This window comes from Panthera pardus, unplaced genomic scaffold, assembly GCF_024362965.1.
Source record: "Panthera pardus isolate Hobbes unplaced genomic scaffold, ASM2436296v1 HiC_scaffold_12, whole genome shotgun sequence".
In the NCBI taxonomy this organism is placed as follows: domain Eukaryota; kingdom Metazoa; phylum Chordata; class Mammalia; order Carnivora; family Felidae; genus Panthera; species Panthera pardus.
The window spans coordinates 7,352,290-7,380,261 of NW_026526677.1; the positions used below are offsets into that span (position 1 = coordinate 7,352,290).

At 53.7% G+C, this 27,972-nt stretch overlaps 1 protein-coding gene across 3 annotated transcripts; it reads right to left on the reverse strand.

The window, feature by feature from the left end:
* Window positions 1–831: 831 nt before the first annotated feature.
* On the reverse strand, window positions 832–27,969 carry CAPN1 (calpain 1). Of its 3 annotated transcripts, none has more exons than XM_053899466.1 (22): window positions 27,844–27,969; window positions 26,100–26,367; window positions 25,869–25,938; window positions 25,475–25,593; window positions 23,585–23,718; window positions 23,327–23,495; window positions 22,395–22,478; window positions 21,956–22,041; window positions 21,527–21,601; window positions 21,228–21,388; window positions 7,009–7,190; window positions 6,270–6,281; window positions 5,583–5,794; window positions 5,447–5,486; window positions 4,807–4,872; window positions 4,658–4,715; window positions 3,823–3,887; window positions 3,351–3,419; window positions 3,038–3,116; window positions 2,334–2,450; window positions 1,956–2,014; window positions 832–1,618 (listed from the first exon to the last, which is right to left on the reverse strand). In XM_053899466.1, exons 2-22 carry the CDS (start codon window positions 26,364–26,366, stop codon window positions 1,592–1,594), a joined length of 2,151 nt encoding a protein of 716 aa, XP_053755441.1. In that variant the 5' UTR covers window position 26,367; window positions 27,844–27,969; the 3' UTR covers window positions 832–1,591. The 3 variants fall into 3 exon arrangements, with proteins under 3 accessions (XP_053755441.1, XP_053755439.1, XP_053755440.1); XM_053899464.1 differs by lacking the exon at window positions 27,844–27,969 and adding an exon at window positions 27,206–27,597; XM_053899465.1 differs by lacking the exon at window positions 27,844–27,969 and adding an exon at window positions 27,004–27,134.
* Window positions 27,970–27,972: the final 3 nt, after the last annotated feature.

Sequence of the window (27,972 nt, forward strand, 5' to 3'; positions counted from 1 at the left end):
AGGGCGGGGCCCAGTGCATCTGCCCTCCCAGCCCTCGACCTGGCCCTCCCCCAAACCAGCCCGGGCTCCCAGGAAGTGACGGCCACTCCCCTTACAGACAGGACGCCAAGGCCCAGGACCTGGTCTAGGACTCCCAAGGACAACACACAGGCCCAGGACAGTGGGTCCGGGCCCTGTGCCAGCCTGTGGCAAGCAGTGTCCCAAAAGTCTGCACTTGGGGCTCCACCTGGAGCTCTGAGGGCAGCTCCCACCTCCGACCCAGGCTCTGTCAGCCTCTGCCCTGCAGATGCTATCCTAGTTATCCTAGTTTGTGGCTTACCCCTGGCCACCCCCACCCCCACCCCCCACTCTGTCTCGTCTTCCACCCTCACTGCAACCCACCCTTATCTATGGGAAGAAAAGCCAGGACCCCAGAGGGGCTGGGGCGGCTTACATAAGCTGCAGGTGTCTAGGTGAAGGAGGCTCTTGTGCGCTGGGAGCTTCCTGGGAGGTCAGGTTTGTGCTCAGCGGGAGTCTGGGTGTCAGCCAGAGCCTCACAGGCTGGAGTATACAGGGAGGGCAGGGACCGGGCTGTGAGGAGGGCACAGAGGATCAGCAGAGTCACATGGGACCTCAGCAGTCTGGCCCCGTCCCTGCAGCTGGGGCCCCATCCCCCCCCAACGTCCTAGATACCCAGTACTCGGGCAGGGGTGCGAGCCCCCAGGGTACTGGGGAAGGAGACAGCGGGCGGGCAGGGGTGGTGTGAGGTCCCGGGCTGTCCCTGAAGGTCAAGGCTTGCTGATGCCTTCCTGGGCAGCAGGTTTGGACAGAAGCACACTCCAGAGACAGATGTGGGGCCTTTTCCTTTATTGTTTGGGGTCTCTCTGCATGGAAACCCGAGACCCCACCCCCACCCCACACCCAGGTGCCTCTGGCACCCCCGTTACTGGTACACCGGTCCCTGAAGAGTCCCCTTTAAAATCACCGATATAAAAAAGGAGGGAGCGAGGGAGGGAGCGCCTGACCACCCCTCAGTCCAGGTGACTCCTGGTTGGCAGGTGGGGCAGGGCTGGGGGGCAGGCCACGGAGGTGAGGGGCACTGGCTTCTGCACGGGGGAGAACAGGCATTCCCAGCCCCAGGAAGAGGCCTCGGCTGGGAAGGGCTTCTGCACATCTAGACGGCAGACGGTGCAGAGTTAGTGGTTATGGTGTAAAGTCTGCAGGTGAGGCCGCTGGGTAGGCTGGGTGGGTGCCCTCTGGCTGCAGCGAGGGGAGAGGACACGTCAGGATGCTCGGAGGCCGGGGGGCCGTCAGCTCCCCTGGCAGCCTCATCCTGAGGCAGGAACAAGCGAAAGTGGCCTTCCTCATTTGGCGACGGGAGGAGCGGGGGGAGTCCATCTGAGCCCATGACTGGCGAAGGCAGGGAAGGCCACACGGCTCTGCGCAGAGCAGAGGGACCGTGGCAGCTGGGAGGTGAGGGGACAGGAGGACAAGGCCGCCTCCTGCTCCAAGGAAGGCACTTGCAGCTGGTGTGGCCCGGTGTGGCATGGCGGGAAGGCATGGCTTGGCAGACGAGGGTGAGGAGCACGGCGAGGGGACCGGAGCCCCTGCCTCATGCAAACATGGTCAGCTGTAACCACTGCCGGCAGAGGAGGGCAGAGAGAGAGGTCAGCCAGGGACGGCAGAAACGCCCAGTCCAGCCTCCTAGCCCAGGGGCCACCGTCTCTGGGGAGGGGCACTTTCTTACCTCCTCTACCCCTGGGAGACCAGGGCACAGGCACCCACGAAGACCTCCAGGAGCATGCCCCCCACCTCCCTCCCCAAGACCCAGACACCCCCACCCCATCCCATCCTTCCATCCTTCCAGAGGCCTGCCCTTTGGGTCTGGTTCTGAGGCCACAAGTTCCTGCCCCAGGTGGGTAGAAAGCATCACCACCCGAATACCCTCCCCCGCCACGGCCAAGGGAAGCTCCCACCTTAAACAAGTCAAAGGTCACCACCCCGTCCAGATCTGTGTCCAGAGTTTTGAAAAACCCTACGTTCAAAGGAAGACGTTTTGGCATTAGAAATCAGCGGGACATTCACGCAGGACCACCCTGCCGCCTGCCCCTCCCCCCCACATCCCCACGGCACCCCAAGCCCTCACCTGTCACACTGGGAAGCAGCTCTCTCTGCTGTCCTCCCCCTCCCCTACTGCCTTCCCCCCTCCCCCAGTCTCCCGACTCGGCCTTCAGGTTCCCAGGTACTTCGCCTCTCTGGGACACGCCATGGCACATAGGTCCCATCTGTAGCTGTCATTCCCATCAACTTATGGGAGACAGAACCAGAGGCAGGAGCCAGATGAAGACACTCACGGAACATGGTCTCCAGCCGCACCAGGCAGCACACGAAGTTGTCAAAGTCCACGGCCAGGTCGGGCTCCGAGTAGCGGGTGATAATGAGTTCATACAGCTTCTTGTTGAGCTTGAAGCCTGGCCCAGGACAGTGCGTGAAGGCCAGGGAAGCGGGGCCAGGGAGGGGGGCTGGGGCCTGGGCAGGGTGAGCCCCACCTGAGTAGGGCCAGGAGCTGGGTGCGGGGGGCGGGGGGTGCTGGGCAAGCAAGTGCCAGCCCGAGGGAGCGGGAGCCCAGACCGCCCCAGGGAATCAGCGGCCAAGGAGGGCCCGGGGGTCCAGTTCTATTTGTGCCGAGTGCCCTGGCCTCATCCTGACACGGGACTGTGAAGATGAGGCCCGCACCTCTCTCACTGGAGGCTCTGGACCCCAGCTCCACCTCTCCCTGGCTGTGTGGCCGCAGGCCGGTCACTGTCCCCAATCGTGCTTTTCTCCGGGCGCGATGGAGACAGTAACGGCCTTATCCCCGTTAGGCCACAGTGAGGACACAGGGAAGCACTGATAAAGCACTTAGCTCAGTAATTCAGTAAGAAGGCAGGAGATGGCCGTTACCGCCACACCATCACCATCTCCACCCCGGGGACAGGGCCGGTGCCGCGGGCCGCCACTCTGGGTAGCCGCCGACAGGCAATCAGCCTGGGGCCGTCTGCCTGGGGACAGGCCTTACCCGCAGACTCGATGGCCATCCGCATCTCGTAGGCACTCATGCTGCCCGACTTGTCCAAGTCAAACTTCCGGAAGATGGACTAGAGTGGGGAACAGAGGGTGAAGGCCAGGCCGAGGGAGGCACCCAGCCCTTCCGGCCCACCCCTGGGTGGGGGGCTGCTGCGGGTGGAGGGCAAAGACCCGAAAGGTGGGCCGGGGGCTGGGGTCTGGAGCGGCAGACCCAGGGCGGAGGGCCTAGACCACGCAGCCCGTCTGGGAGCCCGCAGCAGACCCCTCCTGGGACGGAGGCCGCACGGGAGGGAGGGACCACCTACCAGGTAATTCCGGATGCGGTTCCACAGGATGTTGAACTCCACCAGGCCCAGCTTCCCGTTGCCGTCCCGCTGGGGGGCTACCGTTAGGAAGCTTAAACCCGCACAGGGTGAGGGAACAATGGGGAGAAGGGGAGACTGACAGCAAGACGAGGGGAGGGGGAAGGGCAGGCGCCCACAGGGCCAGGTGGGTTGGACAAGGAGGGGTGCCAACAGCACCAGCCTTAAGGTGACTCAAGGATCCAGGCCCTCCTCTACCTCTCACTCAACATAAAGCCTGTGCCTCAGTTGCCCCTCCCCCTTGCCCCCCCCCTCCCCCAATCATGGAGAAATGGCCTGGGAAAAGGACTGGTCCCTCTACACTCCACAGAGCTTTGTCCCTTTCTCTGCACTGTTCCGGGAAAGGTCACAGGGCGTCCTTCCCCACCATATCCCCCACACCAAAGCAGCCTCACGAAACGAAAGCAAAAGATACGTCCATGAGGTTCACCATGCTGCGACACGACTCCAGGCTGAAGCCCTTTGTCCGCAGGTCCTTGTCTGCAAGAAAATCGGTTCCAACACCTCAAGCAGCAGGCTTCCGGGGCCTGCCCCCGGGGCACTGGGCGGGATGGGGACCAGGGAAGTTGGATTCCTGGCACCTGGTGTGCAAAGCCCAGCAGAGTGGGTGCGTCAGGTCACTTTTATCGGCACAGGGTCAAGTACTTTAGCAACCGAGCCGGTGTCTACACCGCGAAGAACCAAGAATGAAAGGAGATCAGTGCTACACCAAAGTGGGAGAAACGCAGTAGAAACGTGAGGCCAAGGCGGCCAGGGCGGGGGTGAGGTTGGCCGCAGGCCCCGAAGGAGGACAAGAGGAGAGGGGTCTGGGCTGAGGGAACAGCATGGATGGAGGTCAGAGGCAGGGGCAAAGGGAAGGTTGGGGGGCGGGGCTGCCTAGAGCTGCGCACGTGGGGGAATGAAGCCAGCCCCGTTCTGCAGGCAGCCCCTCGGCCTGGCCCTGGGGCGTATCTTCCAGAGGAAGGGGAGGCCTGTTCCTTGCTCCTACGGTGCTGTCACCAGCTCGGCTTCTAACGACACCAGGTCACGGCACTTGGGCATGGAGAACGGGGTCCGGCAAGATGGTGCAAGGAGTTTGGGAGGAAAATGGGGGTGAGCAGGGCTCAGAAAGGCAGTGGGGGCTTCCCCTGCCCATGTAGACCAAGGGCTTGGGTTGGGCTCAGTGTGAGAGCAGAAGCCTCGATTCTGGAATCGGGGGTGGGGGGGGGGTGCGAATACAGGTTGGAGAGCTGCTGTCCTGGGACACTCACGTTTGCTGATGATCCTGTTGAGGATGGTCCGCAGTTCCTTGACGCTGATCTCCATGTCCTGGGGGAAGAGGGAGGAGGCACCCGCCCTGGAGAAACGCTGCGCCCCTGCGCCCCCCTCCCCGCCCTCTGCTCCACCACACCCTGCCTACCTCCCCTGCCAGCTGCCTGAAGAGGGCCTTGAAGTTCTCATCAATCTCCTCTTCTGAGAGCACTTGCTAGATGGAGAAGGGGGAGAGCGGGTGAGGGGCGCTCCGGCCAGGCCCCCGCATGGGCAGCAGCCGGGGCGAGGCCGGGACCACTCATCACCACACGCCTGCCTCCTCGTGTCTCTGAGCCTCCCTCTTGTCACCAGTAAAGTGGGAATCGCTCTCCCCCTGCCCGGGGCTCTGCGGCCTGAGGAGAGTGCAGTTCAGCTCCGTGACGGCGGGGGGAGGCTTTGGGCAAGTTCCTTAACCTCCCCGAACTTGACTTTCTCGCTGAAAGGGGAGACGGTGGCCTCACCCGGACAGGGTTGTTGTGGAGGCAACGGGGTGACCAGGTAAAGAGCTCAGCACAGAGCTGGCAGAGACCAGCGAGAGCTCAGGGACCTCGCATCACTATTATCACCAAGCCCTCTGCAAAACCGTAAAGTGCTGGGCAGATGAGGGATTGGTGTTACCCCTAAGGCTTCTGCCACGGGGGCTCCCAGGAGCCAGGACACCCAGGTCCCCGTGATACGCCCAGGGTGAAGGGGTGAGGCAGAGGAGAAAGGCACCTGGGCGGTGGGGGGGCGGTGGGCAGGGCGCGTACCTCATCAGGGAGATTGGCCTGGATCTGGTCGTCCAGCTCCCTGCAGAGGTGGAAGGACAGAGGGGCCAGTCAGGGTGGGGGTGCAGGGGGGCCCGGGGGCCGGGGAGCGGGCACCGGGGAGGGGCCTTCTACTCACTCGGTCCCGGCCTTCTTCTCCGAGAAGAAGCGTAGCACGAAGTCGCCCTCCTTGTTGGGCTCGAAGGTGGAGGGCACCACCACGTACTCCCCGGGCGGCAAGCGGAAGCGGGTGCTGACCTCCCGCAGGTTGATGAACTGCTCTGAGCGCGCCCGCGACGAGTTGGCCAGGAAGAAGTCGCGCTTCAGGTGCACGGCCGGCTGGCCCACCAGCTGGCGGGAGGGGAGGAGGGGGTGGGGGCTGCAGCCGGCCGCTCAGCCCGCCCTCGGGGAGCTGCCCGCACACCCGGGCCGCAGGCCCCGGGGCCCAGCCGAGCGGCTGGCAGGCTGGTCTCGGCCCCGCCAGATCATCTTGTCTCAGTTTCCCCGTCCGCAAGACGGAGGGGACAACGCTGCCTACCGCACAGGGCGGAGGTGAGGACATACTCTGGAGGTGAACGTGAACACCAGGACTCCGGCGAAATAACATTCCCGCTATTGTTACCCAGAGCGTCCCCCAAGTCAGACCCCCTGGGACAGCAACATCTGCCCCCTCTGGGCGGGGGTGGGAAGACCGTTCGCGAACAGTAAAACGAGGTGACTTCTTAACTCTCTACGTGTGGGCTTGCTGCCATCTTGCTCCCCTCTGGGCACCAACAGGCCTTGTGTGTTCAGGGGTATGTAAATCCAGGTGTCAGATGTCACCTACCTCCGGAGGAACCTGCCAGAGAGATGGAAAAAGTTAGAGATGTGTGCTTGGCCTACAGGCACAGCGTGTGCTGGACAGAGGCCCTGAGTTCTTAAGAATCACGGGACCTGAGGAGACCGGGAGGCAGGGCTCGGGGCCACTGGCCGCCCAGACCTGTCTTCACGCCAGAGAGGCACCTCAGGACCTCAGGAAAGGGCCCCGGGCAAGGTCCTCTTCACCCCTGGAACACCCTGGGCCTTGGCTCTGAGTCGGACCCAGCACAGCCCCCAGAGCGGCCAACTGCAATGTCCTACAGCCCAGGGACATCAGAGTCCCCACCAGTTTGCTGTCGGGAGCTCCGGGCCTGGGCCGAGACTGTAGCGGTTCTCTTGCCCTGCCAGGAAGGTCCAGAAGTTTCTGTGTTGGACACAGTGAGTGAAGCAGGGCCCTCCCAGGCCAGTCTCTGCTTATATACTAAAACAGGGAGCTCACTACTCCTCCAGGGCCGCCCACTTGGCCATTTCTTTCTGAGGCCGAGCCAAAGTCTGTCCCCCAGAAGCTACGTCACAGTCGTCAGCTAAGCCAGAACCCTCGGCCCAAGAGCGGCCACGGCAGGCGCCTCCGGGGGACAGTGGCCAGGGCCACCTGCCTCAGGACTGTGGCGGCGGTGTCCTCTGGCGCCCCCTGGTGGGGCTCGCCCACGGTGCACCGGGAGGCCGGCTCTCGACACCGGTTCGGCGTGATCGTGTGATCGGCTCACCTCGTAGACGGCGAAGCCGATGGTCTCCATGTCGCGGCCAAAGCGGCGCTCACGGCGGCGGTGCTTCTGCATGAGGGCTAGCACGAAGCTGCAGCCTGATTCTCGACCCCCGTAGTAGTCGTCGTCCGCGTCGTCCGTCTCCTCCAGTCGGATCTTGAACTGGGGATTGACCCAGAAGGTGGCTGTAGGAGGTGGGTTGGCGGGAGGGGTCAGGGGAGGCGCAGAGCAGAGTGGTCCCCGCCTCCGGGCTTCCCCTCCCCCACGTGTCCCTTCGTTCATTCGTCCAACAGGTATTATTACTAAGTGTCCGCCGTGTGACAGACGGGCAGCGGGGGGCACACGCAGTCCCTGCCCTCGTGAGCTCACATTCCAGGAGGGGAGGCCAAGTCTGAGCAAGTCGGGGCACTTATCAGAACAATTACAAAGACTGGGAGCCGGTCAGGGAAGGCATCTTTGAGGAGGTGACATTTGAGTGAGATCTGAAGGAGAAGCCCTGGGAAGACACTGGGAAGCAGGAGGGAGAAACAAGGACCCACACGAGGAGACAGCCGGTGTCTAATGCAGCATCCAGCTCCGGCCAGCACGGGAAATGCGGACAGTGGCAAAGGTTGGTGGGAGCCGGGTGGGCAGTGAGGAGGGTGGTTTGAATCAAAGGGCAAAAGGCCCTCCCCACGCCCCAACAGGCTTGCACCAGGAGCGGCATGAACGGATTCGGATTTGCAAAGGTAGCTGGAGCTGCTGTGTGGACGATGACTTAGGAGAGAAAAAGAGAAGGCAGGGTCTGATAGGAGGCCACACGGCTGCAAAGGGTGACAGAGACTTGCGCCTCTGACAGTCTGGTGACTCAGTTGCCCACGACCCCCTAAAACAACCAGGTGCTGGACACAGTAAGCAAAGCTGCTTTTTAGAGGCACTAATAAGCCACAGCAGTCCCCTCCCCCTCCCCCCCCCCACAAGTTGACATTAACCAAAATGACAGATATCAAGTGTTAGCCGGGAATGTGGAGAAATCAGAACTTCACACACTGCTGGTGGGAATGTAACACAGGGCCGCCGCTTCGGAAAACAGTCTGGCAGTTCCTTAAATGGTTACACACAGAATTATCCTATGACCCTGCAAGGATACTCAAAACTGCGATGTACGAAAACGTACATCCACACGAAAACGTGGATGTAAATGTTCACAGTGGCATTATTTGTAATACCCGAATGGTAGAAGTGACCCAAACCGTCCATCAGCGGAGAAATGGATTTTTGAAAACGTGGTATAACCAAACAATGGAATATTATTCGGCAACACAAAGAGAGTACCGATATGGGCTCTAACACAGGTAAGCATACGAACAGGCAGATCCACAGACGCAGACAGGAGGCTGGCGGTTACCTGGGAGTGAGGCGGAGGGGTCAGGAGTGACAGCTGTAGGGTGGACGGTTTCTTTTTGGGGTAATAAAAATGCTCTAGAATTGATGTGCTGATAGACGCACAACTTTGTGAATATATGAAAACCACACTGAACTTGCCACTTCAAGTTGGTGAACTGGACCGTATGTGAGTGATAGCTCAATAAAGCCTTTTTTAAAACATGGCCACTAGGAGCCCCGCGAGGTAAATAATGCTGAAGGACTCCCGCAGACTCCTGGAGACCCTGAGCCCTGGGTACAGGGACAGGAGACAAAATCTAGCAGGAGATCTTTGCAATAAAACTGGGACCCCTATGAGGAATGCCAACAGCGTACGTAGGAAAGAAAAATAAACCCCACTGGGAGGAAGGAAAAAAAAAAAATTCTCCCCAAGAATTTATAACCACAGGACTTCACGTGATCTTGCAGTTTCAATTTGTTCCTTCTTTTCTTTAATTAAAAAAAAAATTTTAACGTTTATTTTTGAGAGAGAGACAGACAGACAGAGCACAAGTGGGAGAGGGGCAGAGAGAGACACACAGAATCCAAAGCAGGCTTCCAGGCTCTGAGCTATCATCACAGAGCCCGATGCGGGGCTCGAACCCACGAACTGTGTGGGATCATGACCTGAGCTGAAGTCGGATGCTTAACCGACTGAGCCACCCAGGCGCCCCTTTTTTAAATCTTTCAAAAATGTTTATTTAGTTTTGAAGGAGACACAGAGCGTGAGTAGGGGAGGAGCAGAGAGCGAGGGAGACACAGAATCCAAAGCAGGCTCCAGGTTTCAAGTCGTCAGCACACAGCCCAACGCGGGGCTCGAACTCGCGAGCCAGAACATCATGACCTGAGCTGAAGTTGGACGCTTAACCGACTGAGCCACCCACGCGCCCCCAGTTTCAATTCGTTTTGCCTATGAAGTCAAGGAAACCTTCAGGAGATAATTTATTTTTAAAAGTGTCCTGCGATTCAAAGAGTCATCCCAGGTGACTGATAGAAATACCAGAAGAACCTAACTTCACCCAAGGACTCAAAAGAACTCCGACAGATGAACTTCTAGGCCAAAGGAGACGAAAATCTCACAAGGAAAGAAGGCATGAGTAAGTGAGAACCAGCAGCCACAATGGACCAAAACACCAACCCTCTGAGACCTAAAATATTGAAATAATCAGATGCCAGAATATAAAAGACTGGGTTTATTATATTTAAAGAAATAAATGAGAAGCTTGGGAATATAAGCAAGAATAAACAGATTTGAAAACGAGCCACTGGAACTTCTACACATTAATTTTTTTAATAAAAGTAAGTACTTGTTAGAAGGATTAACCACCAGATTTGACACAGCAAAAAAGACAACTCGTGAAATGAGAATGGATCGGAAGGAACTACCCAGAAGCAGAAGGCAATGCAAGGAAATTAGGAGATGGCAAATTTGAGCAATGATAAAGAGACTAGATGATTAAGCAAGGAGTTCCAGCTTACGTTTGATTAGAATTCTAAAAGGAAAAAATGAAGAGTCTAAGAAGGAGCTGTTATTCTAAAAGACCATGGCTAAGAATTTTCTAGAACTGTTGAAATACATCAACCTGCAGGCCCAGGGAGCCCAGTGAATCCAAAGCAGAATAAAAAGAAATCCACACCTCAATACATCTTGGTGAAATTACGGAATATCAAAGATGAACAATCTTTTAAAAAAAAAAAAAATTTTTTTTTTTTTTACATTTATTTATTTTTGAGAGACAGAGTCAGACAGAACGTGTGCAGGGGAGGGGCAGAGAGAGAAGGAGACACAGAATCCAAAGCAGACTTCAGGCTCTGAGCTGTCAGCACGGAGCCCGACGCGGGGCTCGAACCCAAGAACCGTGAGATCATGACCTGAGCCAAAGTCGGACGCTTAACCTACTGAGCCACCCAGGTGCCCCTCAAAGATGAACAATCTTAAAACAGAAAAGACAAAGCATCACAGAAGGCGTGGGAGACAGAGTCTCGGCTCACAGAGCAACCAGAGAAGCAGAGTGAAGAGTAACGGTACCTCCGATGGGCTAAAAGGAATGCAATCCAGAATTTTGTGTTCAGAGAATTGTCAAGAACGAGCACGCTGCAGAGGTATTTTCAGAAGAGTGGAGAAAGTTTATAAAAGGCGAAGAGGGGGAAGGAGGTGGAGGGGAAGGAGAAGGAGGAATATGAAGGCTTATGTTTTAGGCAGATGGGAAAATGAGCTCAGATAAAAGTTGTGGAAATGGTGAGCAATAAACACTATTCTTCTATGGGTGAGCCAGTGAATATGGGCTGTATCGAATAATGATACGGAGCAAACACCTCGGTCCTCCAAACCCAGAGACGGGAAAACTAGTCGAGAGAAAAGGAAGAGAACTCAATCCAAAATAAGGCATAGCAGGAGGGACAAACAGAAAACGCACAGGAAGTCTGCTGAAATAAATACAAAGTCATCAGCAATCACCATGAATGTCAATGGACTAAACTTTCCAATCCAAGGGCAAAATGTTTCAAACCGGATGATCAAAAAGCCAGTGGCGTGCTGTTTACAAGAGATAACCACCAAAACGCTGAGCTATAGAAAGATTAGACGTCAAACAGTATAACAAAATATACCACAAAAATACTAGCGGAAAGAAAATTGGAACAGCTATAGTGACAGCGACTGAGAGGGACTAGAAAGTTAAAGAATTACACCCGGAGAAGGCAGCCATTAAATAACAACAACAAAACAGGTCTGACTCACTAGGAACTTACAACAAGTCTAAGCCTGATGCAGCTAATGTCAACGCAAAATCCGTAAAGCAAAATAACAGATATAAAGGGAGGAACTAGCAAAAACATCAGGATGGTGTATGACTTTATCTTCCCTCTTCCAGTAACTGACAGACTAAGCCGACCAAATATTAAGTGTGATCTGACGGGCAATTATAAAACATTCCCCCTAACACTCAGAATTGCGTGCCCCTCGGATTGTTCGAGAGAACAGACTGTAGGGCTGCGATGCCTCTGTTCAAATCCCAGCTCCGCCACTTATCAGTGCCTCACTTTCTTTACCTGTAAAACAGGAATCATAATAGTGCCAGCCTCACAGGGTCAGTGTGAAAGTTAAACAAGTTATCATACTTAAAATATTTAGGGGAGCGCTTGGCATATAAGACACACACACAAAAGCGTGAACCAGTCTTCTGAGAACATGTGAACACGTGCTGGGCCGCGGCACCAGCTTCTGTTGATTTCAAAGCTGCGATCTCATCAGACCGTGTTTTCTGACTAGAAGGAAATCAAGTTAGAAACCAACAATAAAACGGTAACTAGCAGGTTATAACTGGGACGTTTGGTTATTAATTCACTCTTAATTTGTTACAGGTCTATCCAGATTTTTTCTTTTTCTTAAGTTGGTCTTGTTTCTTTCCAGGAATTTGTCCGTTTCACCTAGGTTAGCTCATTGGTTGGCACACAGTTGTTCACAGTACTTCCTTATAATCCATTTATTTTTGTTGGTTTGATAATGATGGTCTCTCTTTAAGTCCTGATTTTAGTAATCTGAGTCTTCTTTTTTTCTTGTTTACTTTGGTTAAAGATTTTACAATTTTGCTGAGCTCTTCTAAGGACTGACTGTTGGTCTCGTTGATTTTCTCCATTGTTTCTCCATTCTCTGTTTCATTTATGTGTACTTTAATCTTTATTATTTCCATTCTTCTGTTTGCTTTGGGTTTAGTTTGACCCTTTACTACATTCTTAAGGTAGAAGATCAGGTTGTTGATTTGAGATCTTTCTTTTCTAACATAGGTACGCACTGTTTTAATTACCATTCTGTGTGATTTCTCATATTTTTGCATTTTTTAAATGTTTATTTAGTTTTTGAGAGAGAGAGAGAGAGAGAGAGAGCATGAGCAGGGGAGGGGCAGGGAGAGAGGGAGGCACAGAATCTGAAGCAGGCCCCAGGCTCCGAGCTGTCAGCACAGAGCCTGACGCGGGGCTCAAACCCACAAAGCATGAGCCAAAGTTGGCCACCCAACCGACTGAGCCACCCAGTCACCCCTGATTTCTCATTTACATTATCATTGCTTTTTGACAAACTAACTCATTCTATGAAGCCAACACTATCTTGATACCAAAGCCCACCAAATAAAGACATCACGAGAAAATTACAGGACAATATCACTTATAAATATCAACATAAAAATCCTCAACAAAATACTAGCAAATCAAATCCAACAGTATATTAAAAGGACGAGATGCAACAAAATAGGATTTATCCCAGGAATGAAGGATAGTTCAACATAAAGTCAATCAATGTAATAAGCCACATTAATAGAACAAAGGGGAAAAACCTACATGATCATGTTTGGTTTTTTTTAATATATTTTAAAGTTTATTTATTTTGAGAGAGAGAGAGAGAGAGAGCACGCACAGGGGTGAGGCAGAGAGAGGGATTAAGAGAATCCCAAGCAGGTTCCTCACTGTCCACACCAAACCCGAAGCAGGGCTTGAACCCATGAATTGTGAGATCATGACCTGAGCCTAAATCAAGAGCTTAACCAACTAAGCCACTCAGGTACCCCATGATCATCTTAATTGATGCAGAAAGGCATTTCACAAAGTCCAACACATATTCATGATAAAAACATTCAGAAAACTAAGAATAAAAAAAGGGAATGTCCTCAACATGACAAAGAGTGTTTACAGAAAAACCAGCTAATATCATACTCAGTGGCGAAAGACTGAAGCTTTCACCCTAAGATCAGGAACAAGATGCTTGCTTACATCGTTGCTAAACAACCACTGTATGGGAAGTTCTAGCTAGATGAATTAGTCAAGGAAAAGAAAAAAGGTATTCAAGTTGGAAAGGAAAAAGAAAACTATCTCTAACTGCAAACGACATGATCCTGTATGTAGAAAAACACAGAGTCCACAAAAAAGTTACTAGAACTAGTCACAAATACAGCAAAGTTGCAGGTTACAAGACCAAGACACAAAAATCAGTTGTTTTTCCAAATACCAGCAATGAACAACTGAAAAAGTAAATTACAGAAACAATTCCTTTACAATAGTATCCAAAAAAATAAAATATCTAGGTATAAATTTAATAAAGAGCTGAAAGACTGAACACTGAAAACTGCAAAATGTTGCTGAAAGAAATTAAAGACATGAAAAAATAAAAAATAAAAAAAGACATGAAAAAAAATAAAAAAAAAAAAAAGACATGAAAAAAGACATCCCATGTTCATGGATCGGAAAACTTAGTAGTATTATGATGTCAACATTACCTGAAGTGATCTGCAGATTCAATGCCATCTTTATTAAAATTCCAGCAGCCTTTTCACAGAGGTGGAAAGCATATCCTCAGATTCATATGGAATTATAAGGGTCCCAGAAGCCAAAAGATTATGAAAAAAACCCAAAAGTTGGAAGACTCACACTTTCCGATTTCAAACCTTACTGCAAAGCTACAGTAATTACAACACTGTGGTACTCGCATAAAAATAGACATACAGACTAAAAGAACTGAGAGTCCAAAAATAAACCCAGACATCAATGGCCAACTGATTTTTGACATGGGTGCCAAGACCATTCGATGGGGAAAGAATAGTCTTTTCAACTGATGATACTGAAACAATGAATTTCCACATGCAAAAGAATGAAGTTGGGCACCTATCTCACACCAGTGATCTTTTACATCGCTGCTGTGCTTGTCTGGGGGCACCAAAAATCACACCCACGTAAGACAGCAAACTTAGAAAACTGCTGTGTGCATTCTGACTGTTCCACCCACCAGCCAGCCATTCCCCCATCCTTCTCCTTCTTCTGGAGCCTCCCTATTCCTGGAGATACAAAAATCTTGGAACGAGGCCAATTAATAACGCTACAAAGGTCTCTGAGTGTCACAATGAAAGAGTCCTGTCTTTCACTTTCAAATCAAAAGCTAGAAATGATGAGGCTTATCAAAAGTCAAGATAAGCAGAAGCCTAGGCCTCTCGCATCAAACTGCAAGCTGTGAGTGCAAAGGAAAAAAAATCTTGAAGGAAACTGAAAACGTTACTCCAGTGAACACACATGATAAGAAAGTGAGACAGCTTTACTGCTGATATGGAAAAGTTTTAGTGGTCTGGATGAAAGATCACACCAGCCCCAACATTCCCGAAGCAAAAGCCTAATCCAGTGCAAAGCCCTCATTGTCTCCAATTCCATGAAGGCCGCGTGAGGTGAGGAAGCTGCAGAATTAACGTGTGAAGGTAGCAGAGGCCGGGTCGTGAAGTTTCAGGAAAGAAGCCAACTCCGTAACAAGAAAGTGCAGGGGGAAGCAGCAAGTCCTGTGCAGAAGCTGCAGCAAATTACCAAAAGAGCTCACTAAGGTAATTAGGGAAGGCGGCTGCCCTAAACAGCAGAGTTTCAATGTAGACGAAGCAGCCTTGTATCAGAAGATGCCGTCCAGAACTTTCATCGCTAGAGAGAACCCAATGCCTGGTTTCAAAGCTTCAAAGGACAGGCTGACTCTCGCTAATCAGGGGCTAGTGTAGCTGGTAACTTTAGGTTGAAGGCAATGCTCATTTACCATTCCAAAAATCCCAGGGCTATTTAGAATTTTGCCAAATCTACTCTGCCTGTGCTCTTTAGGGAACAACAAAGCCTACACGACAGCACACCTGTTTACAACATGGTTTACTGGGCATTTTAAGACCACCGTTGAGACCCACTGCTTAGAAAAAGATTCCTTTCAAAATATGACCTGCTCACTGACAATGCACCTGGTAACCCAAGAGCTCCGATGGAGACATAGAACAAGATTAATGTTGTTTTCATGCCTGTTAACTAGCACACGCCCTGCATCCCCTGGATCAAGGAATACTTGCAACTTTCAAGTCTTACCACTTAAGAAATACATCTTGGGGCGCCTGGGTGGCTCAGTTGGTTAAGTGACCGACTTCAGCCCAGGTCATGACCTCGCAGTTTGTGAGTTCGAGCCCCGCGTCAGGCTCAGTGCTGACAGCTCAGAGCCTGGAGCCTACTTCAGATTCTATGTCTCCCCCTCTCTCTACCCCTCCCCTGCTCACGCTCTGTGTCTCTCTGTCTCTCAATAATAAACATTGAAAAATTCGTAAAAAAGAAAAAAACAAATACATCTTGTGAGGAAGATAATGATTCCTCCAATGGATCCTGGCAAAATTAACTGAAAACCTTCTGGAAAGGATTCGCCATCCTAGATGCCATTAAGAACATTTGTGATTTAGGGGCGCCTGGGTGGCTCAGTCAGTTAAGCATCCAACTCTTGGTTTCAGCTCAGATCATGATCTCATGGCTTTGTGGGTTTGAGCTCTGCATCGGCACCCCACCAATAAAGTATTTTTAAATCAAGGATGTATACAATTTTTTTAAGACGTTATAATGCTATTGCACACTTAATAGGATACAGTATAGCATACACATAATATATGCACTGGGAAACCAAAATATTCACTTAACTCACTTTATTGTGGTATTTACTTTACTGCGGTGGTGTGGAAATGAACCCACAGTATTTATCTCTGAGGTATGCCTACACAAAAATTAACTTGAAATGGATGAACAATCTAAATATGAGAGCTAACACTAACACTCTCAGAAGAAAACACAAGGATAAATCTTCATGGTCTTGGGTTTGACAATAGATTCTCAGATATGACACCAAAACCATGAGCAACAAAAGAAAAAATTGAAAATTGGGCATCATCACCGTTAAAAATTTCCATGCTTCAAAGGACATTATCAAGAAAATGAAGACATCCACAGAATGGAAGAAATTATACGCAAATCATCAATCTCATAAAGTCATATCCAGAATGTATAAAAAACACAACTCGGTGTGCCTGGTGGCTCAGTCGGTTAAGTGTCCAATTCTTCGTTTCAGCTCAGGTCATGACCTCTAAGTTCGTGGGATAGAACCCCACATAGAGTTCTGCCCTGACAGCACAGAGCCTGCTTGGGATCCTCTCTCTCTCCCTGTCTCTCTGCCCCTACCCCGTAATCTCTCTTTCTTGCTCTCTTTCTCTCTCTCAAAATGAATTTAAAAGAAAAAAAAAAAAGACAACCCAATCTAAAAATGGGCAAACTACTGGAATAGAAACTCTGAAATATATATGTAAGTGCCCAATAATTACATAAAAAGATATTCTTATCAACATCATTCGTCATTAGGGAAACGCACATCATCAATGAGATACCATTTCATACCCACCAGGATGGCTAAAAACCATGGACAACAGCAAGTGTTGACAAGGATGCGGAGAAGTTGGAACTCACACATTGCTAGTGGGAACGTAAAATGGTGCTGTCACTTTGGAAAACAGTTGGTAGTTCCTCAGAAAGTTAAACATGGGAGTTACCATGGATCCCAACAATTTTGCTTCTACTTAGAGACCCAAGAGAACTTTTGCTCACACAAATACAGGTATATGAATGTTCACAGCATTCCTACTCATAATACCCCAAAACTAGAAACAATCTAAATGTCCGTCAACTGATGAATGAATAAGTAAAATGGGGTATCTCCAAATCGTGGAATATTATTCAGCCCTAAAATTGAAATCAAGTCCTGACACACATTACAAGATGGACAGATTTTGAAAACATTACAAAAAGAAAGAAGCACAAAAGGCCACACATCTTGTATGATCCCATTTATAAGAAAAGTCTAGAAGAGGCAAATCTAGAGATAAAAAAAAAAATGTAGATTAGTGTTTGCCAACAAACAAAGTCATATGAAAATGATACTATAGGGGCACCTGGGTAGCTCAGCCCATTAAGTGTTTGACCCTTGATTTCAGCTCAGGTCCTGATCTCACAGGTTCCTGAGTTCCAGCCGCGCATCAGGCTCTATGCTGACAGGGCAGAGCCTGCTTGGGATTCTCTCTCTCCCTCACTCTCTGCCCCTTCCCTGATCGCAATCACCCCCCACCAAAATAAATAAACATAAAAAAAAGAAAATAATACTATACAAAGATCAACAGGCAAAAGTCATTTCTTTAAGCATAATACCAACAAACCTCTCACAGAATTAATAAAGATGAAAGAAAGTGCAGGGGCGCCTGGGTGGCTCAGTCGGTTAAGCGACCGACTCAGGCTCAGGTCATGATCTCGCAGTCCGTGAGTTCAAGCCCCCCATCAGACTCTATGCTGACAGCTCAGAGCCTGGTGCCTGCTTCAGATTCTGTCTCTCCCTCTCTCTCTGTCCCCTACCCTGCTTGCATTCTGTCTCTCTGCCTCTCTCAAAAATAAACGTTAAAAAAATATATTAAAAAAAAAAGGGAAGTGCAAATAAATAGTACTATAAATGAGAGGACGTCATTACAGAAGAGGTATCAGAATATATTAATACCTTTATGCTAATAATTTTGAAAACAGAGGCAAAGGATAAATAAACTCCTAGAAAACACAACTTGGTCAAAATAGGCTCAAGAAGAAATAAAGGACCTGAATAATCCTATAACCATTAAAGATCAGTATCAAAATGTTGATTTTCACGCCGAGAACAGAGCAGGGCTAACAGCTTTAAAGATCAAGTCTACCAAACATTTAAGCAACAAATCATCCCATCTTATGCAACTCTTCCAGAAAATAGAAGAAGAACACTTCCCAGTTCACCTTCTGAGCCAAATATAGCACCCGTACCAAAACTAGACAAGGTCAGTATGAGAAAGGAAAATTACGGGCCAATCTCATTTGTGAACTTGGATGTAAAACTACAGTTGAAAAAACTATGTCATGACCGCGTTGTTGTTTTTTCACTCGGGAACGTAAGGTTGATTTAATATTAGAAAAGTGATTAACGTAATTTACCGTTTTACGAGGTAAGAAGCATATTATAATAATAAATACACCTAAAAGCATTTAATAACATTAAACCCCATTAATATGATAAAGGCATCTACAAAAAAAACTAGAACAGAAAAAACTTTAGGGATAAAATCTGTAGTAAACATCCAGTAGTAAAAAGTTGTCCTTTGTGAAAGGGCTAAGGGGTAGGGGTGGGGGTGGGGGGAGGGGGCGCCTGGCTGGCTCAGTAAAATGGGAGTGTGCGAGTTACAAGAATTGGAAACGAACAAATTTATCATTATTTGCAATTAGAAAATCAAAAAGGATCTATAGATAAATCAGTAAAATTAATTATAGTTTAACAAGTTTGCTGGATACAAAATACATTTAAAAGGTCAACTGCATGTTACTGTTTATCAGCCACTATTACATGGGAGATGTAATTTTAAAAAGAGATACTGGGGCGCCTAGGTGACTAGGCTCCTAAGGTTAAGCATCCAACTTCAGCTCAGGTCATGATCTCACAGCTCATGGGTTCGAGCCCCATGTTGGGCTCTGTGCTGACAGCTCAGAGCCTGGAGCCTGCTTTGGATTCTGTGTCTCCCTCTCGCTCTGCCCCTCACCTGCTTGTGCTGACAGCTGCCCCTCACCTGCTTGTGCTGTCACCTGTGCTGACAGCTGCCCCTCACCTGCTTGTGCTGACCCACGTTGGGCTCTGTGCTGACAGCTCAGAGCCTGGAGCCTGCTTTGGATTCTGTGTCTCCCTCTCGCTCTGCCCCTCACCTGCTTGTGCTCTCTCTCTCTCTCTCTCTCTCAAAAATAAATAAACACTGGGGTGCCTGGGTGGCTCAGTTGGTTAAGTGTCTGACTTCAGTTCATGATCTCACGGTTCGTGGGTTCAAGCCCCGTGTCAAACTCTGTGCTGACAGGTGGGAGCCTGGAGCCTGCTTCAGATTCTGTGTCTCCCGCTTTCTCTGCCCCTCCCCCACTCTCTCTCTTTCTCTCTCTCTCTCTCTCAAAAAATAAACATTACATTTTTTAATATTAATATAATAGCAACAAAATGATACAATATCTAGTAATAAATCTCAAAACCTTTAAATAGAAATTATAAAACGTTATTGAGAGACATTGAAGACCAAAATAAAGAAAGAGATATACCACATTCTTAGATAAGAAGACTCAAAACCAGAAAGATGTCCTTTCTCCCCAAATCGATCTATAGATTCAGGGCAATTCAAATTAAAGTCTCAAAAAGGGTTCTTTGAACGACCTGGTTAGCTGATTCTAAAATTCACACAGGGAAACAAAGGGCGAGAATAGCTAAGAGACTCTTGAAGGCATTCACCCTGCCCAAAAGCTATAAATCTGTAGCAATGAAACCAACGTGCTATCAGCTGGAGGGACAGACCGAGGGATGGAATGGTGAGCCCGGAAACTGAGCCACACATACACGGGAGCTACAGGACACGGCTGTCACTCCAGGACAGCGAGGAAAGGACAGATTTCGCACTAAATGATGCAGGGAACAGTGGTCTTCTAGTTGAGGAAAAGCTGAAATTGGATCCCCATGAGGGAGAAGAAGACCAAAACGGGGCTGTGAGCCATGCTGGGAAGGTGGAGAACGCGGGACATGAGAACAGAGCGGAGGTGGGTTTGGCACAGACAAAGGCTCCGGTGGCCTTCAAACCAGCAGTGACAGTAGCGTGGTGAGGACGGAAGCTGGACGGGCGTGGGTTACAACGTGAGCTGGGAGTGGGAAAGGAAACGCAGGAGGGTGGCAAGCTGGACATTTTTGCCTCGAAGGGGAGCCCAGAAATGGGTAGGAAAGTGGGGTCAAAAAGAGGACTGCTCTAAGCCAGGAGATTCTCCATAATGACCCAGGAGCAAGAAGTGAAGGATGAAGGAGCCAAAGGCTTCCAGACACATGGGAGAACACGAGCGAGAGCAGGGCTGGGCGTGGTCCCCACGAGCATGGACAGTTCTGCCACTGTCACAGTCGGGAAGGCAGTAATGACAGGCACAGGCTGAGACAGGCGGGGCGAATCCAGGAGGTGCCCTGCGTGAAGACAGCTATCTTCCAGTGAAGTACAAGGCCGAGTCCACAGATGGGAGGAACCACGGAGGCCAGTTTGAGGGCACGGGAACGTTACTAATCAGCAGTGGACTTGTTGGGGACCACGAAAGGTGGTCATCTGGGATTTGTGGCCGTGAATTCACAGGGCAGGTGCAGCCCCAGGTGTGTGATTTTCTCTGCAGCCACACTCGGTGGTCCTGAAGCTGATGAAGGGGGCTCAGTTAGGACGCTGGTTGTGCGGGGGGAGGCGGGGGAGGAGCAGAGGGAGCCACAAGGCAGGAGCCAGAATGTTTGCAGGGACAAGATTACAACAACGACGCTAACCTGATGAGAAGACAAGACGGGAGACAAAGGACACCACAACAGTGGCTTTAATGGACCAGATAGTAAGACGCCGCTGAGGGCTGCAGGATAAGGGAGCTGAACGGGTGAAGGCAGAGGTCAGACCGGAAGGTGTGGCTGGGCTCCCGGGTGTCTCAGGGGGTGGCTGAACTAAGGTGGAAGAAAAAAGGCCACTGCAGGTCAAGACGGGGAAGAATAGAGAGGCCAGGCCGTGGACCAAGTCACCCACATAGATTCAGAAGCCCAGGCAAAGGTGATGGAGGCCCAGGGAGGAAGACAGTGGGCCAGGAGAGAAGGTTCCAGAATGAGGAGTGACAGAAAAGTGGCTGGATGGCCACAGAGTCTTCTCCACTTGTTAACTCCCTGGGCTCAGGCCCTAGGATGGTGAATCCGGCACGGCTCTTCAGAATTTACAAGTACATTCAACACTGTAGGTCTCAAAGCAAATCCCAGAGGTCAGCACAACCATGCTATCTTACAAACGAGGAAACTGAAGCCCAGCCAGGGGACCTGCGGGGGGCGAGGCCCTCGAGCCGGGAGGCAGCAGGGCCCGACGGCCACCCCGTGCTCCCTGCCCCTGTGCGCCCTGCTGGCCGCGAGGTCAGATCACCTGGGTAGTTCCGGCAGCCCCCCGCGGTGCTCCCCCGCCGCCAGGTGCCCTCGTAGAGCGTGGTGTTCCATTTGCGGATGGACCGGCTCTTGAGCGCGTCGGGCGTCAGGTTGCAGATCTCCAGGCGGGAGAACTCACGCAAGAAGTCTCGGAAGGACATCCTGGGGTCACGGTGCAGGGATGAGCCATGGTCCCCAGTCAGGGCACCCAGGGAGGAGGCACATGCGGACTTTGTGCAGCTTGGGAGCTGGGGCGCCAGGCCCCGAGAGGGACCAGACTAAGGAGGGGGGGGCGCTCACCAGAACTCTCCATCCTCCATCTTGATCCGGAGCTGCTCCCGCTCGTAAGGGTCCACGTTGTTCCACTCCGAGGAGCTGGCGGGGAGAAGCGTGCTGCCAGGGGCTGGTGGGAACTGACCCGCCGGCCTCTGTTCCTGGGGCCTGTGCCCTCAGCCCAGGTCAGAAGACCTCCGCATGGTCAAGCCCGAGATCCCATCCCAGGGGTTGTCTTGTCATGGCCAGCTCTGAGGATGCTCACGGGCTGGGTGCGGTGGCCGGTTGGGACTGAGCTTTGTCGGGACAGCCCCCCAGACCCGGTAACACGGAGATGCCACCCCTCCCCACCCCCCCCCACCCCCCCGTTCAATCCCGAGCAGAGCCCCAGCAGAAATGCCAGTGGCACTGACCAGCCTTCCCCAGCCTCCCCGGCCAGCGTCCTCTGCCCCTCACCCGTCGCTCCAGGCTCCCGTCCACTCCACCTCGCCCCAGGGATTCCGCATCCGGATCAGGCTCACCATCTGGCCCTGGTAGTTCACCTGTGCCCCAGAGCTCCCGTCAGCACCTGCTTCTGGCACGCACCTTAAACACCCCTGCCCGCCACCTCACCCTCAGGAGCCCCGCTCGGTACCCAGCACCACGCCAGGGAAAGTACAGCCCTTTCTCTAGGAACTTACCATGGAGGGAGGCAGCTACGCACAAGACTACAGAAAATCAGGGCAGGGTAAGATAAACATCTCGGGACGAGTGGCCCCAAGAGACAAATAAGATGCTGCAGGAGGTCAGAGGAAGAGCCAGCCCCTCCCACAGCCCTGGTCACAGGCCAGACAGGCAAAGGCAAGCAAGGGGGCAGGAACCACCCTGCAGGGACAGCCCCCACGTGCGGTGGTACCTGCTTGGCCCCCGTCACAGAGTAGGCGTGGCCCTTCACCAGCTTCTTGAAGGTGATGGCCTCCATGTCCAGGACACTGGAGATCTGTAGAGACACATGTGCTGTAGTCAGGGGCCCGGTTCCGGGGACCAGGCCGGCGTCCCCATCCCCAGTCAGGAGGTGAGTGCCAAACACTCACGGGTCTTGAACGTTCCCCACACACGTACGACAGCTATTGGGAGTGGCAGGCGGGGACCCTGACTCCGCCTAATAGCCCCTCACACGGTGCCCCTAGAAGAGGGGCCGTCTGGCCACTCCGTCAACACTACCGCCGGTAGGGGACCCGGGCCGCCCACTGACACTGCTTTGGCCAGAGCTGACCGGACTCCGTGCAAACATGCGTGTCCACACACGTAGTCGCACGTAGCTCCCCCAGGGCCCCAAGGCCCTCGCGAGGAGGGATGCAGTGAGGTGGAGGAGGGGGTGAGGACAGGCTAGAGGCGGCCGGGACTGGGGAAAGGTGGAAGGTGGGAACGGGGTTAGAGTCGAGGATGCAGTGATATGGGGGGAGAGGCTGAGATCAAGGGTGAGTCGTGGGAACAGAACAGCAGCGAAGAGGGTGAAGGAGGCTGGGCGGGAGCGGAGGCTAGGAAAGAGCTGAAGTCGGAGGCTGGTGAGCTGGACGGCGGATGGGCACGGCATTAGATGACAGGAACAAGCAGCGGGAGGGCGGGAAGGCAAGCTGGGGTCTGAGGTTTGCGGGGCAGGGATGACGCCAGACACAACGGAGGCAGATGGGACCGGAGGGATGGATAAGGCCGGGGGAGCATCCAGAGACGGTGTGGGGTGAAGGACAGGGTCTGGAGCCAAGCCCGGGACAAGGGATGAGGCCGGGCTGCAAGAGGAGACTGGTCACAGGTCGGGGCGCGAGGGGCAGGGCTGGGTGCACTCACGTCGATGGAGCAGCCCAGGAGGGAACCTCGCTCGAGCGCCTTGAGGATGATCTGGTAGAGGTCGCTGGGTGCCTTGCGCAGCTCATACCACTCGGTGACTCCGCCTGTGAAGTCCTCAAAGCCCTCCGAAGTGCTGCCCCCGGAGAGGGCCTCGTAGCTGCCATTCACCCTGCGGGCAGCCCCAGGTCAGCACTCTGACATCAAACGAGACCCTAGATCCCAGGGGTGCCTGGAGCCCTGCCCCGGGCCCCCACTCACTTGGCATAGGCCTTCTCGAGCAGGGCGCTCCAGAACTCATTGCCTTGGGCGGAGTGCACAAACACCAGCTTCCCGTCCTTGATGGGCAGTAGGTCATCCACGACCACATCTACCCATTCCCCAAACTGCCACAGCTGGAGGAGGGGAGAGCACAGTGAACACCTGCTTTGGGATCTCCCAGGCCGCGGCTCAAGTCTCAACTCTGCCATTTACTAGAGACCTGACCGTCTCTAGATCCAGGATCCTGAACAAGTTATTCTCTCTGAGCCTCAGTTTCCCTATCCATAAAAGGGAACAGCAGGGGGGCGCCTGGGTGGCTCCGTCGGTTGAGCGTCCGACTTGGGCTCTGGTCATGATCTCCCGGTCTGTGAGTCCGAGCCCGCGTCGGGCTCTGTGCCGACAGCTGGGAGCCTGGAGCCTGCTTTGGATTCTGTGTCTCCCTCTCTCTTTGCCCCTCCCCGCTCATGCTCTGTCTCTCTCTGTCAAAAATAAATAAACACTAAAAAAAATAATAATTTTTTTTAAAGGGAACAGCAGGGCCATCCTCAAGGGAACACTAAACGCGATCACAAAGGTAAAGCTTTTAGGGCAGCGCTACTGATATTTTTGAAACAGACCAAGGTGCTTTGTCAGGTATGGAGAGGTTGGAAAGCCCTGGGGACCTGGCTTCCATGGAACCAGCCCCCTATCTCTCCTCTCCCCAAGCTAGGTCCGGACGTGTATGTGTATGTGTGTGTGTGTGTGTGTGTGTGTGTGTGTGTGTGTGTGTGTATGGGGGGCGGGGGTGAACGTGTAAATTAAGTGTAGATCAAACATGTGGCGTCTAGACCACAAGATGGATGACGTTCCCCGCAATCATGAGTTTGCTTCAGGGATGGCCAGAGAGACGGGTTTCCCAGGGCCCAGAGGAGTCAGGACCCTGGGGCAGAAGCGGCCAAGGGCTAGGGAGGCGGGAAGGAGGGCAGAACAATGGGACAAAGAGAGGAGGTGGACCCCAGTAGTGAGGGTTGTAGGGGGGGAGTGTTGAACGGGCCAATCAAGAGGTTGAGGAGGAGCCGATTAGAGGAGTGAGGGAAGGGGGCGGAGGAAGGGGCAGCGAGGCCACACCCCTGCATACCAGCTAGGGGAGCAGGTGCAGCACTTGGCCTAAGTAGATGGATGGCACCGTGGGTCCTGTAGGCTGGTCTGCTCGGAATAGGGTAAGGGACTCCCTGACTAGGTGTAAGGGGAGGGCACCCAGGAGTCCTGAGGGCAGGGCTGGGGCCACCAGGGCCAGAGGGTCTAATCCAGGACTCCCGGAGGTGTGTGTCTCCCACCATCAGCTGACTGAGAATTCCTTAGTGTCACTTGAAAAATGGGTCCTGTGTGCAAAAAAGGAATAACTGGTTTAAACAGACTTAAATCCTGTCTTTCTTTTCTGCAGGGCTCTGTCAGAGGCTGGAGACTGCCAAAGTCACAAGAGGAGGTGGGGGTGGGTGGGTGCAGACATTTACGTCTTGGGTGGGACGGCCACATGTGCTGTTCCGTTTCTCCCCGTGGAACGTTATTTATTTTTCAGATGGGGAAACTGAGGCCCTGTGGCGGAAAAGGCTTTGTCCCACAGGATATGACACAGAGATCTCTCTATCCCTCCCAGCACTTTCTCCCTGTGAGACGCACAGGGAAACTGCCAGCTGAAATACCTGCCCTGCCCAATCGTTTCACACATGACAGATCTGAGATAGTATCAGGAGGTCAAATTCTTTCTAGAGGAAGGACTGGCCCCCACAGGGTGTGGGCTTAAGCCACCTAACTGCAGACTGCTGTGCGTCACCGGTCCTCACCTCCTCGGGTGCCTGCTACCCCTCCTTCCCCCACGCCCTGGTCCCCGGTGGATTCGGGGCTCCTCACCTGGAAATGAAAGATGCCGGCATAGCCATTCTGGAAGCTTTGGCCATGTGGAACCACTCGATGCAGAAGCGTGTCATTAAGGGTGAGGGAGGCAATGGCAGCCAGGAGCCAACAGTCCCCTGGGATGGGAGGGATCCACATCAGACCTGCTCTGCCAATCTGCTCCCAGTGATGCACGAGGGCCCATGCTGGGGAGAAACTGGGATTCCCTGGGTGCCGGGTCCCTCGACTTACAGAAGACACCCAGGAATCTAGGCAAACCAGCCCAGCACTGATAGCCAGAGCCTGTCTGAGCTTGCAGGAGGGAGGGGTTAGGGCAGAGCTGGAAGGAACAGGCATGGGGAACTATTATGGAAAAAACACCCAGAACCCCCCCCCCCCCCCCCCAGCCTACCCAGTGCTCCCTGGCAGATGTCTGTGCGTGTGGCTCCATCCACAATGAACTGGGGGTTTGAGAGCAGCTCCTGCAAGAGACCCAGAGTCCTGTCTCTGGGCCAGCCCTCCTAGACACTGGAACCCAGCCACCCCAGACCCCACTCCCCACCAAGGACCTGGAGTCCTGTTCCCACTCCTCACCCAGGATGGGGGTAAACTGAGTCCCACCCAGGGTGGTGGTCCCTCTCACCGTGGGACGCTTCCACTTGATGCCATAGGTTTTGGAGGAGTTGGGGCCCAGGTCCTTGTAGCCCAGGCTCTGGGGCACCGGGGGGAAGGCCTCATCACGAAAGAGGACCCCACTCTGCAGACAGTGAGCCCGCAGCTGCTCATAATCCTGGCCCATGTACTTGATGGCATTTTCATGGCGGCCAAGGCCCAGCTCCTTGGCCCGCTGCTTCTGCACTTGTGCAGACACCCCCGTGCAGTACACCGGAGTGATGATTTCCTCGGCCATCCTGCAGGACAGACCACCCTGCTCAGAACCCAGGCCTTCCCAGGGCTAGAACTGGGGCTCCTGCCTGTGGCCCGCCGCCCACCCTTCCTTTCCAAACCTGGGGTTTCCCCACCTCTCTATGCTCCCAGCATCCAGGAGAGGGGCTTCTCTGCCCCTAGGTATGCTGGCCACCACCTCCCTACCCCCCCCCCCCCCCAACAAGGCTACCACCTCTCCCTTCCCAGACTCCCATTGTCCTGGGCCTGCAGTGCTGTGGCCAGCCAGCCAGGTGGGGCAGGGCAGAGCCTGGAGATAATAACACGGTAACCCCTTCCCCAAACAGCCAAGCTCCTAGGCGCTGGCCCCTTTCCCTGGCTTGGAGGCTGAGAACCTCGGGCAGCCAGGGACCCCGTCCCCAAACCCCTGAGGCAGGCTGGGTGCCCAGGGCTGTTGGACCCCTTCCCCTCTGGCCTTCCCCCAGCCCAGACCCTGGAGACAGTGATGAGCGCAGGCTGGGCCGGTGGCCCGGGCTGTGCGGCTTTCCCCAGCCCCCGCCCCTGTCCTAGGCACGCAGAAGGCCCCGGGGTAGGGGCAGCCCCTCGGCCGGCAGCAGTGGCCAAGGGTCGGGGAATCCCGGCCCGGCCATGCAGCTCCTTACCTGGGGGAGCAGTGTTTGGGGGATCGCAGCGGTCCCCGCGGCTGCCTTCCCGGGTGGCGGCTCAGGGCAGGGCCCAACCAGGAAGAGCGCTCCTCCCCGCCCTCCTCCCGCTGCTCCTCCCGCCCTCCTCTCCCCCTCCCTCCTCCTCCTTCTCCTTCCCCTCCCGGGCTCCGACCCCCGCTTCCTCTCCGCTCTCCCTTACCTCTCCGCCACCTTCTGCGACTATCTCTCTAGCGGCGTCTCCCCGCCCCTCCCTCGGCGGCCAGCTCCGCGAGAGGACAAATTAGTAAAAGGCGGAGTTGTCCCCCGGGAGGGGCCGCCGGCGCCCAGACGGAAGGGCACTGCGGGGGAGGGGGAGGGGTGCGGGGAGGGCAGGGCCGGGGGTATTTTTAACCCGGGGCAGCGGCTCGAGTTGCAGGGCCGGGCGGCCCCACCCCACGCGGCGCCCCCGGAGGGCATTCCCTGCCCCTCGGGCCTCCCCGGGCCGCCTCCGCCCCCGCCCCGGCCCCCGGCCCCCAGCGCCCAGCCGAGATTACCCCGGGCGGCGGCAGCAGCCGCTCCGAGGAGGGGCCGGGCAGGGCGCTCGCCTGCGGGGGGACGCTCGGCCGGCGGCGGCCGGGCCCCCCCACCCCGGCTCCCCGCCCCCACCCCACCCCCGCCGCGCGACCCTGGGCGAGTCCTTGCCCCTCTCGGCCTCGGTTTCCCTTTTGCGCCGCGAAGGGCACGGAGGTGAGCCGCTGCGGGCACCCGTCTCTCTCGCGCGCTCTGGGGTCTCTGGAGCCCGGACCCTGCGAGGGGTGGGCGTCCCTGCCCTCGCCCCCAGGCCCTCGGCCCACCCACCTGGGAGCGCCCTTGTGCCGCCTCCCCCAGGAGGGGGCGGCAGAGGCTGCGAGCCGATCGCCAGGCCCACCCAAGGCCGGGAGATCCCGCCTCCCGCCCGCAGAGCTGCGCCGGGAGAAGTTGGAGAAG